At 45.9% G+C, this 24,309-nt stretch overlaps 2 protein-coding genes across 6 annotated transcripts in view; one reads left to right on the top strand and one right to left on the bottom strand.

Moving 5' to 3' along the window:
* Positions 1-9,874, bottom strand: part of Mecp2 (methyl-CpG binding protein 2) — a 78,178-nt gene extending 68,304 nt beyond the window's left edge. The window contains exon 1 of the mRNA XM_042269364.2: positions 9,725-9,874. Coding sequence (XP_042125298.2) covers positions 9,725-9,816 — 92 coding nt within the window. The 5' untranslated portion in view covers positions 9,817-9,874. The remainder of the gene's footprint in view (positions 1-9,724) is intronic.
* A 5,984-nt stretch (positions 9,875-15,858) lies between these two features.
* Positions 15,859-21,237, top strand: LOC143271022 (uncharacterized). Of its 5 annotated transcripts, none has more exons than XR_013048282.1 (3): positions 15,859-17,642; positions 18,465-18,850; positions 19,196-21,237. XR_013048282.1 is itself a non-coding variant. In XM_076562814.1 (2 exons), the coding sequence occupies exons 1-2, from the start codon at positions 16,738-16,740 to the stop codon at positions 19,222-19,224; spliced, it is 753 nt and encodes a 250-aa protein (XP_076418929.1). In that variant the 5' UTR covers positions 15,859-16,737; the 3' UTR covers positions 19,225-21,237. The 5 variants fall into 5 exon arrangements, 1 of the variants encoding a protein (XP_076418929.1); XR_013048281.1 differs by having other exon boundaries at positions 18,465-18,905; XR_013048283.1 differs by lacking the exon at positions 18,465-18,850.
* The last annotated feature ends 3,072 nt before the right edge of the window (positions 21,238-24,309 follow it).

Here is a 24,309-nt window from a genome sequence, read left to right as displayed (position 1 = left end):
TACTGGTTTTATTTTATGTGTATGAATGTTTTGCCTGCATGTATGTATGTGTACCACATGCATGTCTGGTACCCACAGAGGTCAGTAAAGATTCCCTGAAACTGGAATTATGGATGGTTATGGATGCTAAGAACTAAACCTGGATCCTCTGCAAGAGCAACAAGTGCTCTTAATAACTGAGTAATCTCTCCGGCCTCTTTAAACACACTTTTTTAAAAAAGCCAGAGCCCTTATAGCCTTAGTTGGCCTAAAGATCTGTCTGCCTCTGCCTCCCAAGTGCTGGGACTAAAGGTGTGTACCACTACACCTGGCTCTTTGAAAAATTCAATACAGACTCTTCTGAACTCTTACCATTTTATCAAAAATCTGCTTTTGTGAAGATCTGCTGTGTTCAAGTCTTGTGGAAGCACTGTAGCCCACATCTACCAAGTCAAGGAGAAAATGCCAGGTCCAGGCCTTAGCACTGCCCCTAGCTCAAAGCAGGTACTCAAAGCAGGTGAATGAATGAATGTTGGCTAACAGGACCACCATCAAACTCCCCAAATTTCAGGAAAAACAAAACACAACTTTACAGAGAAAATAGGAAAAATGATTAAGAGATACTTTGTTTTATCTAAAGAAGACAGCATTTGATAAATTTGAAAATTTAATGACTAGCTCACCAAATGGCTAAGACAAAACCAAGTGTTTTCTAGACATCATCCCACGCCAAAATTAAACACAAAAATCAGTATTTGGGAAAACACAGAGCAAACTTAAGGGGGAAATGGTTAATAGAACACATATGACATGAAACCAGAAAGTGGGGGAGAGAGGACTAGCAGAACAAGGCAGGGGAACAGAAAAGGGACTGGGGAAGAATGAGCAACAGAACAGAATACATATGAAAATACCATAATGAAACCATCATTTTGTAAGCTAATTTAAAAAACTACAAGGGCTAGAGAGACATAAATAGGCATGACACCAAGCCTAACGATCCCTTAGTCTAACACACACACACAGAAATTTAAAAAATGAATTTATAAAAGAATTTGGAACAAACATGAACTTATGATGTACATTAAATATGTATATATTATAAATATATCAATCTTTTCAGAAAGAAAATAAAAGTGAAAATCAACTAACTCTTAGTAGAAAAAGACTTTCTTTTATAAAAAAATTAATTTTATGTGTGTTCTGCCTGTATGTATGTTTATTCCCATGTGCATGCCTGATGCCTGTGGAGGCCAGAAGAGAGTGTTGGATCCCCTAGAACAGGAGTTACACCCAATTGTGGGTTCTAGGAACTGAATCCAGACCCTTTGCAAGAGCAGTAAGTGCTCTTTTTCTTTTGGTTTTTCTTTTCTGTCTTTTTTTTTTTTTTTTTTTTTTTTGGTTTTTCGAGACAGGGTTTCTCTGTGTAGCTTTGCGCTGTTTCCTGGAACTCACTTGGTAGCCCAGGTTGGCCTCAAACTCACAGAGATCCACCTGGCTCTGCCTCCCTAGTGCTGGGATTAAAGGCATGCGCCACCACCACCCGGGTTTCTCTATGTGTCCCTGGCTGCCCTGGAACTTGCTCTGTAGATCAAACTCACAGAGATCCACCTGCCTCTGCCTCCCGAGTGCTGGACTATAAGGTGTGTACCACCACTGCCATGCAACAAGTGTCCTTATGTTCTTAACCACTAACCATCTCTCTAGCCCCCAGAAAACATTTTCTAAAAACAAAAGAAATCCTAACATTTTTTTTTTTTTGGTTTTTGGAGACAGGGTTTCTCTGTGTAGCTTTGTGCTTTTCCTGGGACTCACTTGGTAGCCCAGGCTGGCCTCGAACTCACAGAGATCCACCTGGCTCTGCCTCCCGAGTGCTGGGATTAAAGGCGTGCGCCACCACGGCCCGGCTCTAACATTTTTTTAATGAATACATATTACACATGTGTGTACTACAGTGCATATGTGTAGGTCCAAGTACAACTTGTGGGAATCAAAAACTTACAGGAGATGGTTCTCTTCTAATATATGGCTTCTGGGGATCAAATTTAGGTCATTAGGTTTGGTAGAAGTATCTTTAACCCACTAAGCCAATCACTGGGCTGTCTGAGATTTTATATAGTAGAAAGACAAGCAGTATCAAAAAATGACAGAGTAGGAAAAATATCTGCACCATGACAAAGAGTCAAAATTCTTAATATATTAAGAGTTCTTACAAAGGTTAGGTATTCAATTCAGTGGCTCTAGAAAGTACAAGGCCCTAGCTTGTTATAGATCCACTTAAAAAGAAGTACCTTGGGGGTCTAGAGAGATGGCTTAGCAGTTAAGAGCACTTGCTGCTCATGCAGAGGACCCGAGTTCCGTTTTCAGCACTCATGTGAGGTGTCTTACAACTGTCCATATCTATAGCTCCAAGAGGATCTACCTCTAGCCTCTACAGGTATCTGCATTCATATGCATACACACCCCTAAAGACAGACAGAAAGACACACTCACACACAGAATTAAAAAATTATTCTGATGGAAATGGCCAATGATTACTGAGGTTCAACTTCAGTAATAATGAAAAGAGAACTGATTTAAAACATAGCTATCTAATTATGAAGCCCCAGGAACTAAGACAGCCATTTGGAAAGGCGATGTGCCAATACCTACCAGTACTTCCAAGTCTAGGCAGCCATTCTTCAAAATGACTGGCTTATGAAGAAGTTCTACTTCAAAGTTTTATTCTTTTGGGTTTTTTTTTTTTTTTGAGACAGGGTCTTGTTATGTAGCCATGTCTGGCCTGGAAATTGCTATGTAAACTAGGCTGGCCTCTAACTCACAAAGATCCATCCACCTGTCTCTGCCTCCCAAGTGCTGAGATTAAAGTTATACACCACCATGCCTGGCAATTTTTTAAAAGGAGAAAAGATATGATACATTTTACAAGTAAAGACAAATTCTATTGTTTGAAATCAAATGGTTATGTTTTTTCTTATTTGTAAGTAGTAAGATTTTTTTCTAAAAAAAATTATCCATCTTTTCTATATTTCTTTGGAGAAACATGTAGTGTCATTACTACCTTTTTCATAAAGGCATTTGTAAACTAAGAAAAATACTATAAAAAACACAAACCACTTCCAGCTCAACATCTATCAGAAGAAACTCATCTTTGTTCCTATTACATTTATTCCACGGAATTCCTGAGATAAAGCACTAGCTATATAACTCCCACCAGTATAAATATGTAGAACACAAAGAACAGTCAGCCAGGTCTGGAGCACTCCCCATCACATTAAGGAGAATGACAACTAAAGTCACAGGATCAAGAGCAGAGCCAAACTTGGGACCTGGAGGCAGTGCTATGGTCTTCATTTCCTTCTATTCTCCTCTACTTAAAACTTACTCCCACAGATAAATAGGCTATTGGGGGTGGGGGTAATGTGCATGTACACAATAGCTTTATGAGGCGTAATAAATACTAGATACAGAGAAAATGCTCTTTGGGGGTCTCAACTGGAATTACAATGCAGCATGTGTGAACAGTCAACATTTTCTTCTGTAGAAAATGGAAAAATTCCATTGGAATTATCTGTTTTATCACACAGAAATCCAGGTGACAAAATAGCAAATGTGGAATAACCATTTAAAAAAAAAAGCTTGAGAGGTTTGAGTCTGATAAAAGATGAGAAATTACAGAACAATTCACCCTTATAAAACTAAAGTCGATAAAATAGTACCACACAGTGGTACCCACTGCAGCAGATCTGTCACCTAAATGTCAGGTCTACAATGACTTGGCTCTCCAGCTTTTCCAAAAGCCCTTATTCTGCTCTAGAATCCCAAGAGCTGCACATGTGTCTGAGTGTACTCCATCACTGGAGTACAGCAAGCAAGTACCATTAGCCATAGTCTCCAGAACTGTTCTGTGACATTTTCAGAAGGGTGTCCTTCTAGGGGACCACATACCAGTTCCTGTATCTACTTTTTGCTAACATTGACCAGTAAGTCATTTAGCCCAAACCAAAGCAAAGAAAGCATCATGCTGAAGACCACTAGGTAAGAGCAGCAGCATAAGTGAAGAGCTCAGGACAAGCACTCTCCTGCTTCAAGGTGAACTGAAGCTGCAGATCACCAGTTCCAGCTCTAATCTGACACCCACCCCCAGATCACATTGTGACTACCAAGTAACTCTGCCCAAACTGAACTGACCTTTCAGGGCTCAGGGAAGTGACTTTTTTTTATTATATGGCACAGTTTGGCCAGGTTATGTTTTTCATCTTGGGGGTACTTTTATACTGTCCAAGAGTAATATATCTTTTTTTTCCTTTTTTTTGTTTTAAAAACAGATGGCCAAACCAGGACATATACTAAAAAAAAAAAAAGGAAGGTTACTTACCTGAGCCCTAACATCCCAGCTACCATGGAATCCTGTTGGAGCTGGTCTACAGAAGCAAGGTGTATTCTGGGGAGTCACATGTCACATCAAAGCAGGAACTGGTGAGTCTGTATTTTTATGGAGCCTAAAACAAAGAAAATCGTAAGTTGAAAGTCCCCATTGAGCTGCACCTTTTTCCCAAGGCTTTTTGGGACATTTTGAAGATAAACACAGACAAAGTACTATGTTACTTCCCAGCTCATCTAGTTAGAAGCAAAGAATAAATTACTGCCACATGACAGAATGCTAAAATAAAAACAAGATTTATGCTTGTCAAAATCGAAATTCAGAGGTCTTGACACCTCTGAGGAACACTTTGAAACTACAATGCATACCACAAGTGGTGGTTTCTGATAAGATTTTTTCTACCAAGTCACACAGAAAAAGGGAAGACTAGAATATGTTCAAGAGTGCATGCAACATCAAAACATCACCTCAAAAAGAACACACCAAATCCAGAAGCCAAGTCTCCCTTCTGCTTCCAGCAGTCAAAGCTGCAAGGAACTGCTCTAACATCACACAAAGGGGCTTTCACCTTGAGATAAAAGACAAAAAGCACCAGGAGAGCCAAAGCCATCACCCAAAATATAGAAGTCCATCTCTAACAAATTACTTTAAGCCTCTCAAATCAGTAAATCTCAATGTCTATAAAACATTGAACTGATGGGTCTTTTGACTTTTTTGTTATTTTTCTTTAAACAATTTGAGATTTTATTTATTGTTATTTTATATGTATGAGCATTTGTCTGAACGCATGTTCACCACCTACATGCAGTGCCTGCTGAAGCCAGTAGAGGCCATCAGATCCCCTGGGACTGGAGTTATAGACCACTGTGAGCCTCTATGAAGGAAGTTGAAATTGAACATAGGTCTTCTGGAAGAGCAGCCAGTGTTCTTAACCACTGAGCCATCTCTCCAGCCTTGCTACTTTTTTAAGCAGTTCAGGATGTCCTCAAATTCAGATCATTCTGCTTCAGCCTCTTTTGTTTTTGAACATATTTTCAAATAAGGATGTTGCCATCAAGATACCATCATTTCCTTGTTAAAACCTAAATTGCTCCATATTAGCTAATTTCAGATACCTGGCTCTCCCAGCAATAATAATTTTATCTTTAGACTAAGAGAAAAGCTTACATTATACAACTTAAGACTATTAGAGTCACTCATTGGGTCAAATCCAGATGAAGGGCAACAGCAACCAAGTCCTTGGCAGCTGACTGCCAGTTCCCTAGATGATGCCTATAGTTATCTTTTAAGGCTCAGTAAAACCTCTTAATTCCCATAATTTCCTTAAGTCATAGAATTAAGTCATGGGACACTTTGAAATCCCAAAGTTAATATTTTTTGACACTTGCCTAATAAAAACCAAACCAATACCTTGTTTGGGAGGGCCTGCAAAGTCACAAGTTCTCAAGACCACAATTTTATCTATATGCAATTTTACTGTTTTATTTTTTGCAGTACTGGAACTGAAATCAGTGCCCTGCATGTGCAAGGCAAACATTTTACTACTGACTAAGCCACTTCAGCCCTTGTTTCATTGAGAGCTGAACTAAGCTTTATTCTAAGCTCTTAAAGAGTTTGAGATCTTTAATTAACTCACGATTTCATAGGGAAAAAGCTAAAAATGAGTACAGTTAGGTAAAAATCCAACAAAAATGTTCATGCTATACCTCCAGCTCTTAGGAAAGGAAGATAAGCACACTTTTACTAAGGTTTGGCCAATAATAAGAGTCCAGACATCCACAATACTGGCTGGTAAAGAGCTACACTAGGTGAGCAGACATCCACATGCTAGCAGAGTGCCCAGAAGTAAAAAGGCCAATGTTTACTCTGGTCATACTGCCCCTTTTAACATGGGAATAGTCATGTCTGTCTTCTCTCAGAGTCTTGCTACCACTCAGTCATCCCACATATTATATTTACCATGAAAGTGGTCTTTTCAAGTATTTAAGCCACCACACACAAATCAAAGTTTCAATGAAAAATGTTCCTTGGAAGAGAAAAGCAGAAGAAAATTGTGGAAAGCAGAAGAGCACACACACTTTCTGTATAAACAAGCCCCAGAAGAAGGAAACCACTGACATTGGTCCTCCCTGAAATGATGAGTAGGTACAGTTCTCTGATTAGACAACAGCAGTGACTACAAAAGGCAGCGATGAGTACTGAGGACTTATTATGCCCTTCCCTTGGAAGAACAATAATGTTCTCTACCCAACAAAAAGATTGTTTCTGTCAGCCACATGGCCTGGTCTGCACGGATGTTACCAGAGCAGGTGATGAAAATGAGGTATTTTGCCACATTCCCTGGAATTCTACAGTCTAGGCTGTGCTTAAAACATTGGTTACTACAATGTCATTGTCCATGATTCTGTTTCCCAGAGATATAACTCAGACAGCCTGGTGATAAAATACTCTTTGCCAATTAAAAGATTCTTACTGACAGTCACCTTTAGAAAAGACAAAAGGTTCCAGGATACATAGTTTACCATGCAAACAAGCTAACAATTTTACCACTGCTGTTCTTTATTCTAGGTTAAAGAAACAAACTTCTCAGGAGTGACTGGGTGGAGTTGGGGCACTGGCATATGGGACTGTAGTCAGTTTTTCTTTCAAACTCCATAGCTTTGCCTCCCTCCCCCCAAGTAGATTAGGCCTCATAGAAACAGATTAGGCAGAGGGAACAACTCTATCTGGAAAAAGAAACACCGATTGCAAAAATGGATCATAACCTTCCAAAATCTTTGTGGTCTATGTAGTGCCCCAGATGTACCTCAGGATTCAAACCTCGTGAAAGAAAGAGTAAAAAGCTAGGGATGTAGCTCAGTGGAGTGGGGTGATTACCTAGCATGCACAAGGTCCTGGATTTGACCACCAGTACAACAACAACAATAACAAAAAGAAATTAAAAAATTCTCAGAGTACAAGTGACTACATGATACTTTCTTCCTAAGTGTAACAAGGATCTGCTACTGTAGGTTTAAAACACTTAAGGCTCATTCTCATGGAAAGGAAATAGGAATATGTGATAGATCAATATTAGCAAGAATGCCATACAGTTTCTTTAAACTCTTAGGACACACTAACTCAATTCTCAGGACACATTAACTTCAGATTTCACCAGGCACTTTGAAAAGAAACTGTATTCCAGAAGTTGCTTACATTGTTTAGAGAGCTAGGGGTACAACAAATAGCTAACTGGAAGGGTACCTGAAGGAAGCAAACACATTGCAGAATATGAAAATTAACTAAAGATTCCAACTCTGAGCTCAGGCTCAAATGAGCAAACCTTGGAATCTTTGACAAGCAAGGCTTGGGTGTGTTTATGAAAGTGAGAATGCGATCTGTTGATCAGCCACTTGGCTGCCCTGCCATGAATGGGTCATGTGCATCAACTCATTTTAGATAATTTGTACTTCTAAACTGTTTGGATTCTTTAAGGTTCTGACATACCCAGGTTAAAAAAAAAAGCAAGTGTTTCCTAGGCTTTGTAAGATTTGAAGTTAAAACAAACAAAATCTGAAGTTAAAAACAAACAAAAAACCAAAAGCCCATAAATAAATGTATTTTTCCAAACCCTTGGTGGAAATTCCCCAAAGACCTAAACAATCCAGACTTCATCTTTTTATAGAGATCTGGCATATTTCAAAGGAACCAAGAGGTCAGTTTAATCATGTTATTAATTGAAACTGCTGAGATTCACATGACAATTCCAACCACAAACCCAAAGTTCTCCTCTACAGTAATAATTACCTATTAGTACAATTTTACTACCCAGGCCCAATTTGGCTTCATTTATATAGTATAATAAAATACCTAGAACTTGTGAAAGTCCTACAACATCTCAGCCACCTAGCACTATAAATTAGTCCATTATGTTTCATGATCATCACCAACAACTCAGTATTTGATCCTATTGTCTCATTATTTGGGTTAATGATTCCGAACACTGGAGATAACATGCAAATGGCTCAACGGAACCCACTTGTATTCCTGGAAAAATAACCAGAAGCACCTATCTGCCTGACAATGAGTCAGGAATATCAATTTTGTGGTGAAGCCCATTTTTGCTGTGATTAACCCATACCCGAACACACAAGGAACTAGCACAGAATTACTCCCTAGCAAGCTTTGCCCTTCAGGGGGTCCATACTTAGTAATGTCATACAGGGTCTTTCTTGTGAGAGCAATCTTTTTAGACTCCATAATGTCTTTAAACCTTCAGTGCAAAAACCTCAGAAACATTGCCACATAAAAGTCACCTGTGTTTTATTTTAAGTTATTTGGCCATAACCAAACTAAAAAGAGAATGAACTTTCAGAGATAATCCAGGAGTCAGAGCGATGTGATGAACTTGCCCCATCTGGTACTGGCGATCCTGAGCGCTCCAGGACGAAGAGAGCCCGTTACATACAATGTCCCATTCCACTTATGTAACTGGATGATCGCTGGCGAAGGAGGGGGGTTGGGTGGGTAGACGATCATATTCCGAAGCCACAGCACAGCACCCCCAAAGAACCAGAGCACCCTGAGGGCATGGTCTCACGGAAGAGCTTCAGGTGCTGAGGAACGCACAGTCCCCTTCCCACGGTTCCTGACGAGAACTATAACCATCTCTTTATGATGAGTTTTGGGACCCAGAACATAATGTCTAGTCCTTTATGTGGGTGGACAATAACCCCCACCTACTTGTTCCTGCCAAATGGGGAATGGAGCTGGAGGACCGACTCACTTGCAGTGGGGGCAAAAAGTCATGGAATGGGTGAAGAGGAGGGGTAAGCAAAGCCCAGAGATGGGGGTGAGAGCTCAGGAGCCCTTGTGGCGCACTCTCCCAACGGGAGATGGACTGCGCACGCGCGCAGTGTGAGTGTGTGTTGGGGGGGAGCGAGTAACGGGAGAGGGGGCGCGCGAGGGAGAGGGGACAGCGCGATCCAGGGAGAGGCCGGGACCACGGGCTCACGACACTACCGTGGCCCAAAGCCCCAAGAAGGGCAGGAGCGCGCACAGGCCCAAGTGGCGAAGCCCAGACGACAAGGGCGCCCGCACGGCCGAGGCCCAGGATGCGCACAGAAGGGGCGGGCAGCGGGAGGGCGTCATTCGAAGGTGGCTCCAGGGAGATCGTGCTGAGGACGGTCGCTCGGGACTGCGGGTGACGAGTGGAGGAGAAAACCGCCACCGGCAGCAGAGGGAGGGGGAGGGTAGAGAGGAGGGACGCCATCCGCCAGCCTTGTCGCCCGACCCCGTGGGCCCCTCCCGCGCCACGTCCCGCCCCTACCCCTCCGCCCCCCGGCAAGGGTCCCCGCCCGCGGCCTTGGCGGTCCCACTCACAGTCTCTCTTCCTCGCCTCCTCCTCCGCTCGGCGCGGCGGCGGCGGTGGCGGCGGCGGCGGCGGTGGCGGCGGCGGCGGCGGCGGCGGCCATTTTCCGAACGGCTTTTACCACAGCCCTCTCTCCGAGAGGAGGGAGCGCGCGCGCAACCGATGCCGGGACCCCGCACGGCCGACGTCGCGCCCCGCCCTCCCGGCCAGAATGTGCGCTGCTGCACCTGCGCGCCCGTGCCCCACCTCCGGCACTTCGTCAAACCTACCCTCCATTGGCTGTAGCGCCAGGCTGGGGCGGAGCCTTAGGAGTGAAACCCCCAATTGGCAGGAGGTCCTGTCTGTTTAGGTCAGGGAAAAGGGGGCGGACCCCATTCAGTTGCGGATTGGTGATGGTCCACTGTCATTTGGAGAAAAGAGGCGGCTAGGGCATGGAGGGGCTGGTTTTGTGGGCGGCTTTTGATGCTAAAGATTAATGGGGCCCAAGTGGATGCAGGCGCTTAAGAAAGCCGAGGCTCTGGGCTTCTATTAGCTCCGCCCTGCTGAGCCGTTGACTCTCTATCTGCAAGCGCATCTAGTACTGCACCAGCATTTTCTTAGTATCATTTTCACTAGAAGCAACAAAGTTGCCTGCTGAGAAGCCTGACATTGTTCCAAGCAAAGGGACTGGTTTTAAAGGGCCTATCCATGTAGTATTCCACTTAATTTCCAGATGTCACACTCTTAGGGCTGGCAGTAAACTCAACATATCAAACCCTGGTTTTTGCAGACTTCTATGGTGGGAAGATGGTGCGTGCCAAGCCCATATGAGATCTGTCATTGTTGATCAGATGCCTAGGTGGAAGTATGTATAAAAGGCAGTGAGCCCAAAGGAAGCAGCACTGCTTTGAAGATGTAATTTGGGACCTGAGACCCAGTAATCTGAATTTAAGAGTATGGGGGGAGGTTTAGGTGATAGGGTGTCAGGCAAGAGTGTCAAAGCAACCTTACCCTGATATCAGTCATCATCCAATGCTTCTTTTGCTAATCTTATGCTCAACAAGAGACTTTCTGATTCAAATTTGGCTCCCTGCTCCATTCATTTATTTGCTAGGCACTGTTTTAGTACTGAACAAGGAAACAAACTAGAGTCTTGGTAAGGAAGAATCATCACTAAACATACAAGTAAGTAGAACTTAAATATTTACAAAGAAATAAAGACTTTGAAATAGATAAGGCAATGGTGAAAGGAGTGCAATTTAGATACTCTGGCTTTTGCCTTCATGTTATCCCCCAATATGTGTAACTGAGGAAAACATTCTAGGCAAGTTTAAAGACCCTAAGGAAGGACTATGCCTGACTTACCAAGGAGACCATGTGACTGGAGAGAAGTAAGAGAAGTAGCCTAGGCCACCAGGAGAACTGGGAGATTATTTTGAGATGAGAAGCCTGCTGTGGGATGTCTTCTGTACACTGTGAATATGTTGTCCCCATTAGTTAATAAATAAGCTGCTTTAGCCTTTAGCAAGGTAGCTTAGAGGCAGATGGGAAGTCCAAGCAGAGATACAGGAAAGAGATAAGTGGGAAGAGGAGATGCCAGCCTGCAACAAGATGCCCAAAGACTGGTAACGCTACAGTCACATGGCAAAACATAGATGAACAGAAATGGGTTAATTTAAGATGAAAGAGCTAGCTAACAAGAAGCCTGAGCCATAGGCCATAGAGTTTGTAATTAATATAAGTATGTGTTTACTTGGGATTGAGCAGCTATGGGACCAGGTGTGACACAGGAAAACTTCCATCTACGGAAGCCCTTGATAGATATTTGAATCAGTAGCTGACATCTTGAAACCTATGTTGCAGGTGGGGAATGGAGGTGGACACTAGGACTAAGACCAAGAGGCCAGTCCAGAGGTTCTGGCAACAGTCGAAGAGAGAGATGATGGTGGCTCTAACTAGGGCAGTAGCAGCTGAATTGTGATATTTAAGATGTATGTTCAAAATTAAGCCAAAAGTATTTGATGTCAGATGGAAAGAAAGAAAAAAAAAGGATGATAGCTGACTTTGGGGCAGGATCACCCAAGTGAATGTTTTGTTTTGTTTTACCACAATGGGGAAAACTAGAGGATTCTCAGCACCCAGACAGCCACTCGAAACCAACTGTAATTTTAGTCTCAGGAGATCCGATGCCCTCTTCTGATCACAATGAGCACCAGGCACACACATGGTACATATACATACACACACAGGCAAAACACTAATACACACAAAATAGTAAAATAGATAAATGTAAAAAATTTAAGTGAATGTGGTCACAGAGTGGCAGAGACTGCATGTGTATGTGTGACTATGATGTATGTGACTGTGATATGTGTGTGAGTTATGAGCATGCATGTTGGAGTATAAGCATGCAGGTATTTGCATATGCAGAGGCCAGAGGAGGATGTAGAGTGTTATGTTCTATCACTCTCTACCTATTTCTTTCAGAAAATGTCTCCCACTGAAACTGGAAGTACACTGATAGCCAACATGGCCCAGCAATCCTCCTGTCCCTGTTCCCCACAGTACTAGGGTTTCATGTTTATGTGTGGCCACTTGGATTTTTTTTAATTTTTTAATTTGATTTAATTTTACATATCAGCCACGGATTCCCCTGTCCTCCCTCCTCCCACCCCCCCACCTTCCCCCCAGCCCACCCCCCATTCCCATCTCCTCCAGGGCAAGGACTCCCCTGGGGATTCAGCTCAACCTGGTAGATTCAGTCCAGGCAGGCCCAGTCCCCTCCTCCCAGGCAGAGTAAAGTGTCCCTGCATAGGCCCCAGGCTCCAAACAGCCAGCTCATGCCCTAAGGACAGGTCCTGGTCCCACTGCCTGGATGCCTCCCAAACAGTTCAAGCTAATCAACTGTCTCACTTATCCAGAGGGCCCGACCTAGTTGGGGGCCCCTCAGCTATTGGTTCACAGTTCATATGTTTCCACTATTTTGGCTATTTGTCCCTGTGCCTTTTCCAATCTTGGTCTCAACAGTTCTCGCTCATTATAATCCCTCCTCTTTCTCGCCGATTGGATTCCTGGAGCTCCACCTGGGCCCTGGCCATGGATCTCTGCATCTGCTTCCATCAGTCATTGGATGAGATTTCTAGCACAACAATTAGGGTGTTTGGCCATCCTATCACCAGAGTAGGTCAGTTGGGGCTTTCTCTTGACCATTGCCAGCAGTCTATTGTGGAGGTATCTTTGTGGATTTCTGGGGACCTCTCTAGCACTTTGCTTCTTCCTATTCTCATGTGGTCTTCATTTATCATGGTCTCTTATTCCTTGTTCTCCCTCTCTGTTCTTGATCCAGCTGGGATCTCCCGCTCCCCCAAGCTCTCTTTCCCTCGACCCTTGTCCTTCATTACCTCCACTCAAGTCCAGGCTGTTCATGTAGATCTCATCCATTTCTCTGTCATTGGGCCATCCCTGTGTCTTCCTTAGGGTCCTGTTTTCTAGGTAGCCTCCATGGAGTTGTGAGTAGCAGTCCAGTCATCCTTGTTCCACATCTAGTATCCATCTATGAGTGAGTACATACCATGTTTGTCTTTTTGAATCTGGGTTACCTCACTCAGGGTGATTTTTCTAGATCCATCCATTTGCCTGCAAACCTCATGATGTCATTGTTTTTCTCTGCTGAGTAGTACTCCGTTGTGTATATGTACCACATTTTATTGATCCATTCTTCAGTTGAAGGGCATCTAGGTTGTTTAAATTTGTAAAGATATGTTGCATTTGTTTCACCTTGCCTGCCTAAGGCACCTGATTGGTCTAATAAAAAGCTAAACTGCCAATAGGTAGGAAGGAGAGGGATAGGTGGAGCTGGAAGGCAGAGAAAATAAGTAGGAGAAGAAGGAGAGAATGAGGGAAAAAGACAGGGGCACGCCCAAGGCCAGAAGCCAGGCAGCTGCCAGCCAGCCATGGAGACAGCAGGAAATTACAATATATACAGAAAGAGAGAAAGGTAAAAAGCCCTGGGGCAAAACATAGATAAAGAAAAACAGATTAAAATAAGAGCTAAGCTAAGGCCCAGCATTCAAAACTAATAATAAATCTCTGTGTCATGATTTGGGAGCTGTTTGGTGACCCAAAAGAAAAACCCTGGTACATAGGATGGCCTTGAACTTCTGAGTATCCTGCTTTCACTTCTCTGGTGCTAAGGTTATAGGCTTGCACAACCACATCCATTTTATGCAGTGCAAGGGATTGAACCCAGTGAGGCTTCATGAATGCTAGGCAACTGAGCTACACCCCCAATCCAGCTTTGGTAATTTTTTTTATGCCTAAACATCATGATATACAAAATACACACACACACACACACACACACACACACACACACACACACACACTGTAATGACAACATTTAGAACTAGTAGCTAATGTAACAATTCATTCCAAATGCTCAAGGGGGAAAACATTTCCAAATTAGAACTCTATGTGGCTGTTGAGCTCAGGCTATGCCCTACTCTAAGTTGCACTATATTGTATAAAAATATTTTTTAGGCTACGCCTTGCCTTAGGAAACTCCATTTGAGAAGTAGCTTTTAACTCGATTTTGAGGGAGAGGGATGACTAGATTCCCTGGGTGGACACAGAAACTGCATCATCTGTTGGTAGCCCCATCTTGCACAGAATGAAGAATGGCTTTTTCCTCTGATTAGAAAGAGAGCCACCCTGCAAGTGTAGGGAGAACTGAGACTGTGGGGACACACGGGCATATTCACATCAGGGAAAGCAGGCCCAAGAATTTATCAGACACATCAGAGCAAGGAAATGGTATAAATCCCTCACCTGAGACCATATAATGGGATGTACACCTTATAATTCGATGGCATGGCCCTACACCTACCTATCCTCTAATACTTTGTGGTGGTATTGTATTCCCCAAAATATTGTGCATCCTAATAAACTTATCTGGGGTCAGAGAACAGAACAGCCACTAGATAGACATAGAGGCCAGAAAATGGTGGTACACATACCTTTAATTCTATCACTTTGTAGGCAGAGATCCATCCGGATCTCTGTGAGTTTAAAGCCACACGGGAAACAGCCAGGCATGGTGACTCACGCCTTTAATCCCAGGGAGTGATGTCAGAAAGCAGAAAGGTATATAAGGTGTAAAAACCGGGAACTAGAAGCTTTTGGCCTGGTTAAGCTTTTAGGCTCTGAGCAACAGTTCAGCTGAGACCCATTCTGGATGAGGACTGAGAGGCTTCCAGTCTGAGGAAACAGGATCAACTGAGGAACTGGCGAGGTGAGGTAGCTGTGGCTTGTTCTGCTTCTGTGATCTTCCAGCATTTACCCCAAAAACTGGCCTCAGGTTTTATTTTATTAATAAGAACTTTTAAGATTCCTGCTACTATACTTGATGTGTATGTCAAAGACATATGAGCAGAGGACTATCTCTGGAGCTTCAGCTCAGCTCAATCTCTCACTGTTAACACAGCAACACAGCCTATATGACTATCAGGCCATTCACCTGTTCACCTATTTGGACTTGGACCTGAACCCACTACTGAAAGACCCCCGCTCCATTATGAGGACATGGGGCTTTGGGCCAATGAAATGCTCCCCCCCATAACTTAGCCTAAGAAACGCCATTCTGCAGGAATCAGAAAAACAGGAGTTCACAGCCATAGCCAGCTACCCGGCCTTGACAGAGATAGCTATGGCCAGCCTTGAAAAAGATAACTGTGGTCAGCAGCCTTGGGAGTAAGACAGTTGATATTTTATGGCGGGCCCCTGGCCTTGAAGAATAAGCAGCTGGCCTGGACAAGGCCAAATCAGCCACACACATGCGACCCCAAGTTCACCCTGGCCTTCTTTGAAACAACCAATAGGGACCCTGTAACTATGCTTCTCGCTTCTGTAACCGCGCCTCTGCCCCTGGGATCCCATAAAAAGTCCCCCTTGCCCTAAGAAGGTGCGCAAGTCCTCCAAGAGACTTCGCCCCAGGTACCTGGTCTAAATAAACCCTCTTGCTTTTGCATCTGATCTGTGGTTTCGGTGTGTTCCCTGGGTTTGGGGTCTCTCCCGGAGAAAGATCTCAGCCGGGGGTCTTTCATTTGGTGGCCCGTACGGGGATTGAGACCCCTCCCTGGGACCACCGACCCACCATCAGGAGGTAAGCCGGCCGGCCTTGATTTATGTCATCCCTGTCCAGTCTGAGGGTTGTCTGTTTGTCTGAGTGTTAAATGTTGTTTGTTTGTCTCCGCGCCTGCGTCTGATAATCTGTCTGTGTCAGTGGATCTGAAAGGGGGGACCGACGGGTCTGGACTTCGCCACTGAACCCTGGGAGACGTCCTAGGGGAATCTGGGAACCTGGAAGACGTTCCACGGTTCATCTGAAGTGCCCTCTGTGGCACGGTCTGAAGACCCCTCTGGGGGCACGGTTTTTCTGGTTTTGCTTTCGGTTTGGAACCGAAGCCGCGCAGCGAGTGTTAGTCTTATTTATATTGGTCTGTCGTTTTTTGTTTTCTGTTTAACCGTTCTCCTCCTAGAAACAGCCATAGGACAGACTGTCACCACCCCCTTGAGCCTCATGCTTAAACACTGGTCAGACGTAAAGACACGAGCCAACAACGAAGGAGTCGTAATCAAAAAAAAAAAAAAATAGATATAAGATGGCCTCATCAGGGAACCTTTAACCTCAGTCTTATTTCACAGGTGGAGAAAAAAAAGTTTTTGCTTCCAGTCCCCATGGCCACCCGGACCAGGTCCCATACATTGCCATGTAGAGACTCCTGACAACAGAACCTCCCCCATGGGTTAAGCCGTTTCTCTTCCCCTCTGCCCCCCCCCCGGCGGCAGCAGCGCTCGCCGAATCCCGGGGCCGAGGAAGCCAGATCGGCGGATCCCTCCCACTCCCTGTTCCTCCCTAACCCCACACCAGCAAGTCTTTTCCTCTCCCCGCAGGCCGCTGCTCCGGCGCAGGCGGGCGCGCGGGCAGGCTTGCAAGCGGGTGCGGGAGAAGAGAACGCGCAGGCGGGTGCGCAGGTGGCAGCAGGTTATGGCGCCGACGCGCAGGCGGGGCCGCCGGGAAGCTAGGGCGCCGGGACGCCCCCTGCCCAGTCCCCGCAGGCCGTCAGCGGTGATGGCGGTGGCGGCGGCGGGTGCCGGAGCTCCCCGCGCCTCCTCCCGTCCGCGCGGCCGCGGTGCGGTCGCGGGGGTCCGGGGCGGCGCTGGGGGGGGCTCCCCTCACTCCCCGCTCTCCCCGGCTGTCCATGTCTCCCGTGCGGGCGGAGGAGTCCGCCCCGCCGGGCCATGGTTTTCCGCGTGGCGCCTAACAGCCGACTTAGAGCTGGTGCAGACCAGGGGAATCTGGTCGCGGGGACCCGCGGCGGCGCAGGCGGGGCCAGGGGCGGGGCCGGCGACCAGCCGCCATGGAGCGCGGCGGCCCCCGGCGCGGCTGGCCGGACCCGGGCGGCGGAGGCCCGCGGCGGCACAGGCGGGGCCAGGGGCGGGGCCGGCGACCAGCCGGACCCGGGTGGCGGGGAGCCTGCGGCGGCGCAGGCGGCCTCGGTCCCGGCAACGCCCCACAGCCGCTCGCTCGGAGGGGCGGTGGATAGCGCGGAGGGCGGCCGAGCGGCGCAGTCGGCAGCGGCGGCGCAGGCGGACATGGGATGTAGCAGGGGCACGCAGGCGGGGCCGGGGATGGGGTCGGCGAGGGACCGCCCCCTGGCCGGCGACCCGCAGCGATGTGCCACGACCGGCTCCGGCCCAATATGAAAAAGGTGACTAGGGGGCGGCGTCACCCATGGACGCCGAGTCACCCCGCCCCGAGTGTTACAACCCCCCCGACAGCGCCGGAGGGACCGGCGGCTCCTGCAGCGGCCCCCAAACAGCGGAGGATGAGTTCCTGCTTCCTCCCCAATTGCTGGTCGCCTACGAGGAAGGCGGGACAAAGCAGCGAAGGTAGAGAACGCCTACATCTCTATGGCCAGTTGCTCTTAGCGGGTCTCCAGGGGCTCTAACCCCCTACCGATTGGGCTCAGGTTACCAGAAAGAGACGCCGGCAGCGCGTTTTTAAAAAAGACTTAGAGAGACATGGAGGGAGAGGAAAAACAAACAAAAAAGTCCTGGCCACTGTAATGTCTCAGGGACAGGTCAGAGAGGGAGTTAAGACGTTAGGACGGGAGACTTAAAAAGGACACTGCTTGACAAAGACAAAGTGCTTACTGTAAACAGAGAGGACATTGGGCTCGTGACTGATCAAAAAAAAAAAAAAAAAAAGCCTCAAGGGTCTCGGAGACCTAAGCCAAGGGTCCTCAATCTGGAAGATTGGGAAGGTCACGGCCAGGAGCGCCCCCCCCCCAGCCCAGACTAACTCTCAAGATGGGGGGGCAGCCAGTGACCTTCCTAGTGGACACCGGGGCTCAACATTCAGTCCTGACCCATACCGGAAGCTCTCTCAGTGACCGCACAGCTTTGGTCCAGGGGGCCACAGGTAACAGGAGGTATCAAAGGACCACCGAGAAAAAGGTTCAGCTGGCATCTGGACAGGACCCAAAGGGACCCCCCTACAAGTCCTAGCCCTTTGAACTGTTCGTGGACGAGAACTCAGGCTTTGCAAAAGGAATGCTGGTACAGAGATTGGGGCCATAAAAGCCCGGTAGCTGCAGGATGGCCCGCCCCCCTGTCTGCGTGGGGAAGCCGCTATTGCTGTTTTGCTCAAGGATGCAGGGAAACTGACTTTGGGACAGCCATTAACTGTGTTATCCTCCCATGCGGTAAAAGCTCTGGTCCAGCAGCCCCCAGACCGAGTGATGTTCAGACCAGTTGTCTCCCTCAACCCCGCAACCCTGCTGCCTGGTACACGGATGGGAGCAGCTTCCTCCAAGAAGGAAAACGGAGGGCCGGAGCAGCCGTCACCACCGAATCGGAGATAGTTTGGACCTCACCACTGCCACCTGGAACATCGGCCCAAAAGGCAGAGCTGATCGCGCTGACCCAGGCCCTCCGGATGGCGGAAGCCCGGAGGACCAGGAACTAACAAAAAAAATGGGGGCGGAATGGAGCCCCGAGCGACAAGCTTACATCATAGATGGACAGAGGCCTTGCCTACCAAGAAAAAAGACCGCTAACGTGGTAACCAAGAAATTCCTGGATGACATCTTTCCCAGGTATGAAATACCCCAGATATTGGGGTCAGACAATGGGCCCACCTTTGTCTCCCAGGTAAGTCAGGAGGTGGCCAGGCTACTGGGGATTGATTGGAAACTTCATTGTGCATACAGCCCCCAGAGCTTAGGACAGGTAGAACGTACAAATAAAACCATTAAGGAGACTTTAACCAAATTAACGCTTACAACTGGCACTAGAGATTGGGTGCTCCTACTCCCCCTAGCCCTTTACCGAGCCCGGAACACTCCTGGGCCTCATGGCCTAACCCCGTTCGAGATCATGTATGGGGCTCCCCCACCAATTGTAAATTTCCTTTACTCTGATATCTCCTCTTTTGCCACTAGCCCTCCAACTGATGCAAAAGACGGTGTAAAAACCCCTGCCTGCCGGGAACAACTGAACCGCCCGGTGGTGCCTCACCCATTCAAGATTGGGGACTCTGTCTGGGTCCGACGCCATCAATCTAGGAACCTAGAGCCGAGGTTGACGGGACAGCGGCTTGGGTCCACACGTCGCATGTAAAGGCTGCCAAGGAACCCGACGAAGCTGAGGGCACCGAGACATCTAGTTCAACGCTCTCCAAACCCACTAAAGATAAAACTCACCCGGGGGTCCCCTTGATCCCCCTAATAGTCCTCCTGACATTGGGAGGGGCATCACCAGAGAGCCTGTTTCCCTGACGCTGGCCCTGTTACTGAAAAAAATTACCATGGGCGGAATAGCTGCTGGGGTAGATACAAGACTGCAGCCCTTATAGAGACCGGCCAATTCAGACAGCTCCAAGTAGCCATGCTCAACAGAAAAGATTTAAAAGATAGTTCCAAAGGTCACCATGGTTTACGACCCTTGTCTCCACCATTATGGGCCCCCTAATCGTCCTCCTGCTCATTTTATTGTTTGGGTCATACATCCTCAACAGATTGGTGCAATTCATCAAGGATAAGGTTTCTGTTGCCCAGGCTTTGATCCTAACCCAGCAATATCAGAGGCTCAGACAGTCAGAGATAGAGTTAACCCCTTATTCTCCATCCTAAAATGAAAGATTTCATTTGGTACAAAAGAAAATGGGGGAATGAAAGACCCCCGCTCCATTATGAGGACATGGGGCTTTGGGCCAATGAAATGCTCCCCCCCATAACTTAGCCTAAGAAACGCCATTCTGCAGGAATCAGAAAAACAGGAGTTCACAGCCATAGCCAGCTACCCGGCCTTGACAGAGATAGCTATGGCCAGCCTTACTTCCTGTTCTTGGACCCTGGTTTAGCCTTTCACCTGGAAACTGGAATGGATCAATGTAGTTCTCAAACCCTGACTCCAGCAGCTCCAGCAGCAGCTCCCTCCGCAATGGTCTGATTCATTATCTTATCAATACAGACTCTTTCTTGGCCCACTTTTGAAACCTCTTGAAATCTGCTGCAGTCTCTTTAACTTGTATTTGTTCTGTAAACTACTTTGTGGAAACTGTTCTCTTCTTCCATCTTTACATAGGTTCTAGGTATTGGTCTCAAGACTGGCACAAGAGGTGCCTTTAGCTATGAGCCATCTCCCCAGCCTGCTTTTGTCAGTTTTACCTCCATGAACTCAATCAGATTTTCACTTATTTTTTTCTGAGACAGGTTTTCTCTAGAAACCCTGGCTGTCCTAGAACTTGCTTTCTGGACCAGGCTGGCCTTAAACTCAGAGATCTGCCTACATCTGCCTCCCAAGTGCTGGGATTAAAGGCATGTGCCACCACCAACCATGATATTCACATTAAATATCAAAGAAAAATACTTCTGGCAGGGGGAGAGGAAGGGAAGCCATCCTGAACCCGTCACAACAGACTTCTCATAAACAATGCAAACAAGAAGAGGAAAAAATCCATCAACCTAGAATTCTTTGCTCCCACGAAACTATGTCTTTACTTATTGCTATATATTGTAGGGGTTTTTAAAAATTATTCTTTTCTCATTTAATACATCTCAACTGCAGTTTTCCCTCCTCCAGTCCCCCCACACACACACACCTCCCCTCTCCCCCAAATTCACTCCTCGGTTTCCCTTCAGATTTTAAGACTGAAGGAGAGCATTTGAAACATGGCTCAATGATTAAGAGTATATGCCAGGGACTGTCTCTGATTCTGTTGCCTGCTTTTGGGACCCTCTCCTTCTACCAGATTGCCTTTACTAAGGATCCAGCCTTAATAGAAGAGAAGGTGCCTATTCTCATTGCAACTTGACATACCATGGCTGGTTGATATCTATGGGAGTCCTCCCGTTTCTGAAGAGAAACAGAGGTGGAAGAGTGTATGGGGAGAAGTGGAGGCAGAAATTGGGAAGGGATGAGGGAAGTGAAACTTTGGTCGAGATGTAAAAACAAAAAAAAATGAATAAACAAACAAAAAGAGTATGAGCTGCTCTTGCAAAAGAACAGAGTTTGATTCCCAGCATCCATGTGGTGGCTCACAACCATCCAAAACTCAAATTCCAGGAGATCCACAGCATACTCTGGCCTCCACAAACAGTAGACACACCTATGGTACACATACCTACACCCCTACACATAAAACAGCAACAATAATAATAAAAGGTAGACTATATATAAGAAGTGGAGTATATCTTAACAAAATTCAAAAGAACAGCTGGGCGGTGGTGGTGGTGGTGCATGCCTTTAATCCCAGCACTCCAGAGGTAGATCTCTGAGTTCAAGGCCAGGTTGGTCTACAGAAGTAGTTCCAGGACAGCCAAGGCTACACAGAGAAACTCTGTCTTGAAAAAACAAAAATAAAAAAAAATAAACATAAAAGAACATAGTTTAACATATTCAAACAACTAAATTCCTTAACAATCTTAAAGGAATAGATTAGACAATTTCAGACAACGACTTCTCTCGGACCATAGTGAAATTAAAGGTCAATAATACATGGAGATGAAAGCCAGGCCAGGGTGGCACACATCTTTAATCCTAGCACTCAGGAGGCAGAGGCAGGTGACTCTTTGAGTTCGAGACCAGCCTGGCCTAAAGAGTGAGTTCCAGGGAAGCCAGGGCTACACGGAGAAATCCTGTCTTGAAAACAAAACAAAATTAATACATGTAGATAAAACTACATGGGTTCCAAAAGAAATATCAAGAGAAATGCCAAAAATATTTTGAACTAGCCAAGTATGATGGTGTATACTTTTAATCCCAGCACTTAAGAGGCAGAGGCAGGTGGATTTCTGTGAGTTCAAAGCCAATTTGGCCTGCAAAGAGAGTTCCAGAACAGCCAGAGCTACAGAAGGAGACCCTGTCTCAAAATTTAAAATGAAAAAATGAAATGAAAATGAGAAAAGGAAGAAACAAAGAGCTAGAGAGGCCCACAGAAATCCACAAAGACACCCCCACAATAGACTGCTGGCAATGGTCGAGAGACAGCCGGAACTGACCTACTCTGGTGATAGGATGGCCAAACACCCTAATAGTCGTGCCAGAAACCCCATCCAATGACTGAGGAATCTGGATGCAGAGATCCACGGCTAGGCCCCGGGTGGAGCTCCGGGAGTCTAATTAGCGAGAAAGAGGAGGGTTTATATGAGCGAGAATTGTTGAAACCAAGGTTGGATAAAGCACAGGGACAAATAGCTAAATGAATGGAAACACATGAACTATGAACCAAAGGCTGAGGGGCCCCCAACTGGATCAGGCTCTCTGAATAGGTGAGACAGTTGATCTGTTTGGGAGGCATCTAGGCAGTGGTACCAGGTCCTGTGCTCATTGCATGAGTTGGCTGTTTGAAACCTGAGGCTTATGCAGGGACACTTGGCTCAGTCTGGGAGGAGGGGACTGGACCTGCCTGGACTGAGTCTACCAGGTTGATCTCAGTCCTCGGGGGGAGGCTTTACCCTGGAGGAGGTGGGAATGGGGGGTGGGCTGGGGGGAAGGGGAGGGGGCAGGAGGGGGGAGAACAAGGGAATCCGAGGCTGATATGTAGAACTGAATTGTATTGTGAAATAAAATAAAAGGAAAAAGAAAAAGAAAAAAGAAAGGAAAAGGAAAAAAAGAGAGAAGGTTTGGGGTATGTAGCTCCGCTCATAAAATGCTTGCTATATAAAAATGAGTTCAGGCTCCAGAATACAGGTAAAACCTAAACCAACCAACCAACCAACCAACCAAACAAACAAACAAACAAACAAACAGGAGTCTCCTAGGGCTTCCTGGCTAGCTAGCCTAGATTACTTGATGTATTCCAAGTCAGAGAGACTTTTTCAAAAGAAGAATTTAAAAGGTAGGTAGGGCCTAAAAGATGAAACCTGAAGTTGTCCTCTGGCCCATGTACACATGCCAGCATATATCTGTCTACCTGCACATACACAAACATACATATACACACAAAGAATGAAAGAGAAGAAGCCCATCTATGCCTGGCACTTTCTGTCTTAGAAAGTTATTATTACTTTCATTTCTTTAATAGATATAGGGCTACCCAGGTTATTCCTCCAGGGGTGAGTTTGGGCAGATTGCATCTTTTAGGGAATTATTCATTTGATAACAACTGTGTGAGCATAGTTGTTCATGGTCTGTCATTTCAGAGGCTGATACAGGAGAATCAAAAGTTTGAGGCGAGCTTGAGCTACATAGTGAGCTCTCAGACAGCCTGGACTACTATAGTGAGACTATTGAACAAAATAAAACCCCCAAAATACATTTCTAGAAAATTTCAAACCAATTTTTTCTAGCATGAAGAGACAGGCTATAGAATGGGAGAAAATCTTTGCTAACTATACATCAGTGGTTAAATATTATTATCTAGAACATGTAAAGAAGAAATGCATGAATTAAACACCAAAAGCAATTCATTAAATCAATAAGAATACTGTTACATTTAATAGACAGCACTCAAGACAACTCCTGGACATATTATCCAAAGATCTCTAAGTCTTACCACAAAAGTACTTGCACATCCATGTTTATTGTTTCACTATTCATAATAGTCAGGAAACAGAAATAACTTAGATGTCCATCAACAGATGAATGAGCAAAGAAAATATGGTCCATATACATAACAATTTTATTCACCTGTAAAGAAAAATAAAATAAAATCAAGCACATGCAGAAAAAAATGAATGGAACTCAAAATCATTATGTTTAGGGAATTAGGTCAAACTCACAGAGACAAATACTAGCAGGAAGTGGTGGTACAAGCCTTTAATCCCAGCACTTGGGAGACCGAGACAGGTGGATTTCTATAGGTTTGGGGCCAGCCTGGTCTACAGAATGAGCTCCAGGACAACCAGAGCTACATAATGATACCCTGTCTTAAAAAACAAAAACAAAGCCGGGCGGTGGTGGCGCACGCCTTTAATCCCAGCACTCGGGAGGCAGAGCCAGGTGGATCTCTGTGAGTTCGAGGCCAGCCTGGGCTACCAAGTGAGCTCCAGGAAAGGCACAAAGCTACGCAGAGAAACCCTGTCTCGAAAAAAACCAAAAAAAAAAAAAAAAA

Source organism: Peromyscus maniculatus, chromosome X (genome assembly GCF_049852395.1).
Source record: "Peromyscus maniculatus bairdii isolate BWxNUB_F1_BW_parent chromosome X, HU_Pman_BW_mat_3.1, whole genome shotgun sequence".
Lineage (NCBI taxonomy): Eukaryota > Metazoa > Chordata > Mammalia > Rodentia > Cricetidae > Peromyscus > Peromyscus maniculatus.
This window is presented reverse-complemented; position numbering and strand designations above follow the sequence as displayed.

Coding starts and splice junctions, on each gene's coding strand:
- LOC143271022 (XM_076562814.1), top strand. CDS start 16,738: ATGGCGCCGACGCGCAGGCGGGGCCGCCGGGAAGCTAGGGCGCCGGGA. Junction 17,462..19,195: donor TCCGGCCCAATATGAAAAAG/GTGACTAGGGGG, acceptor TTTTGCCACTAG/CCCTCCAACTGATGCAAAAG.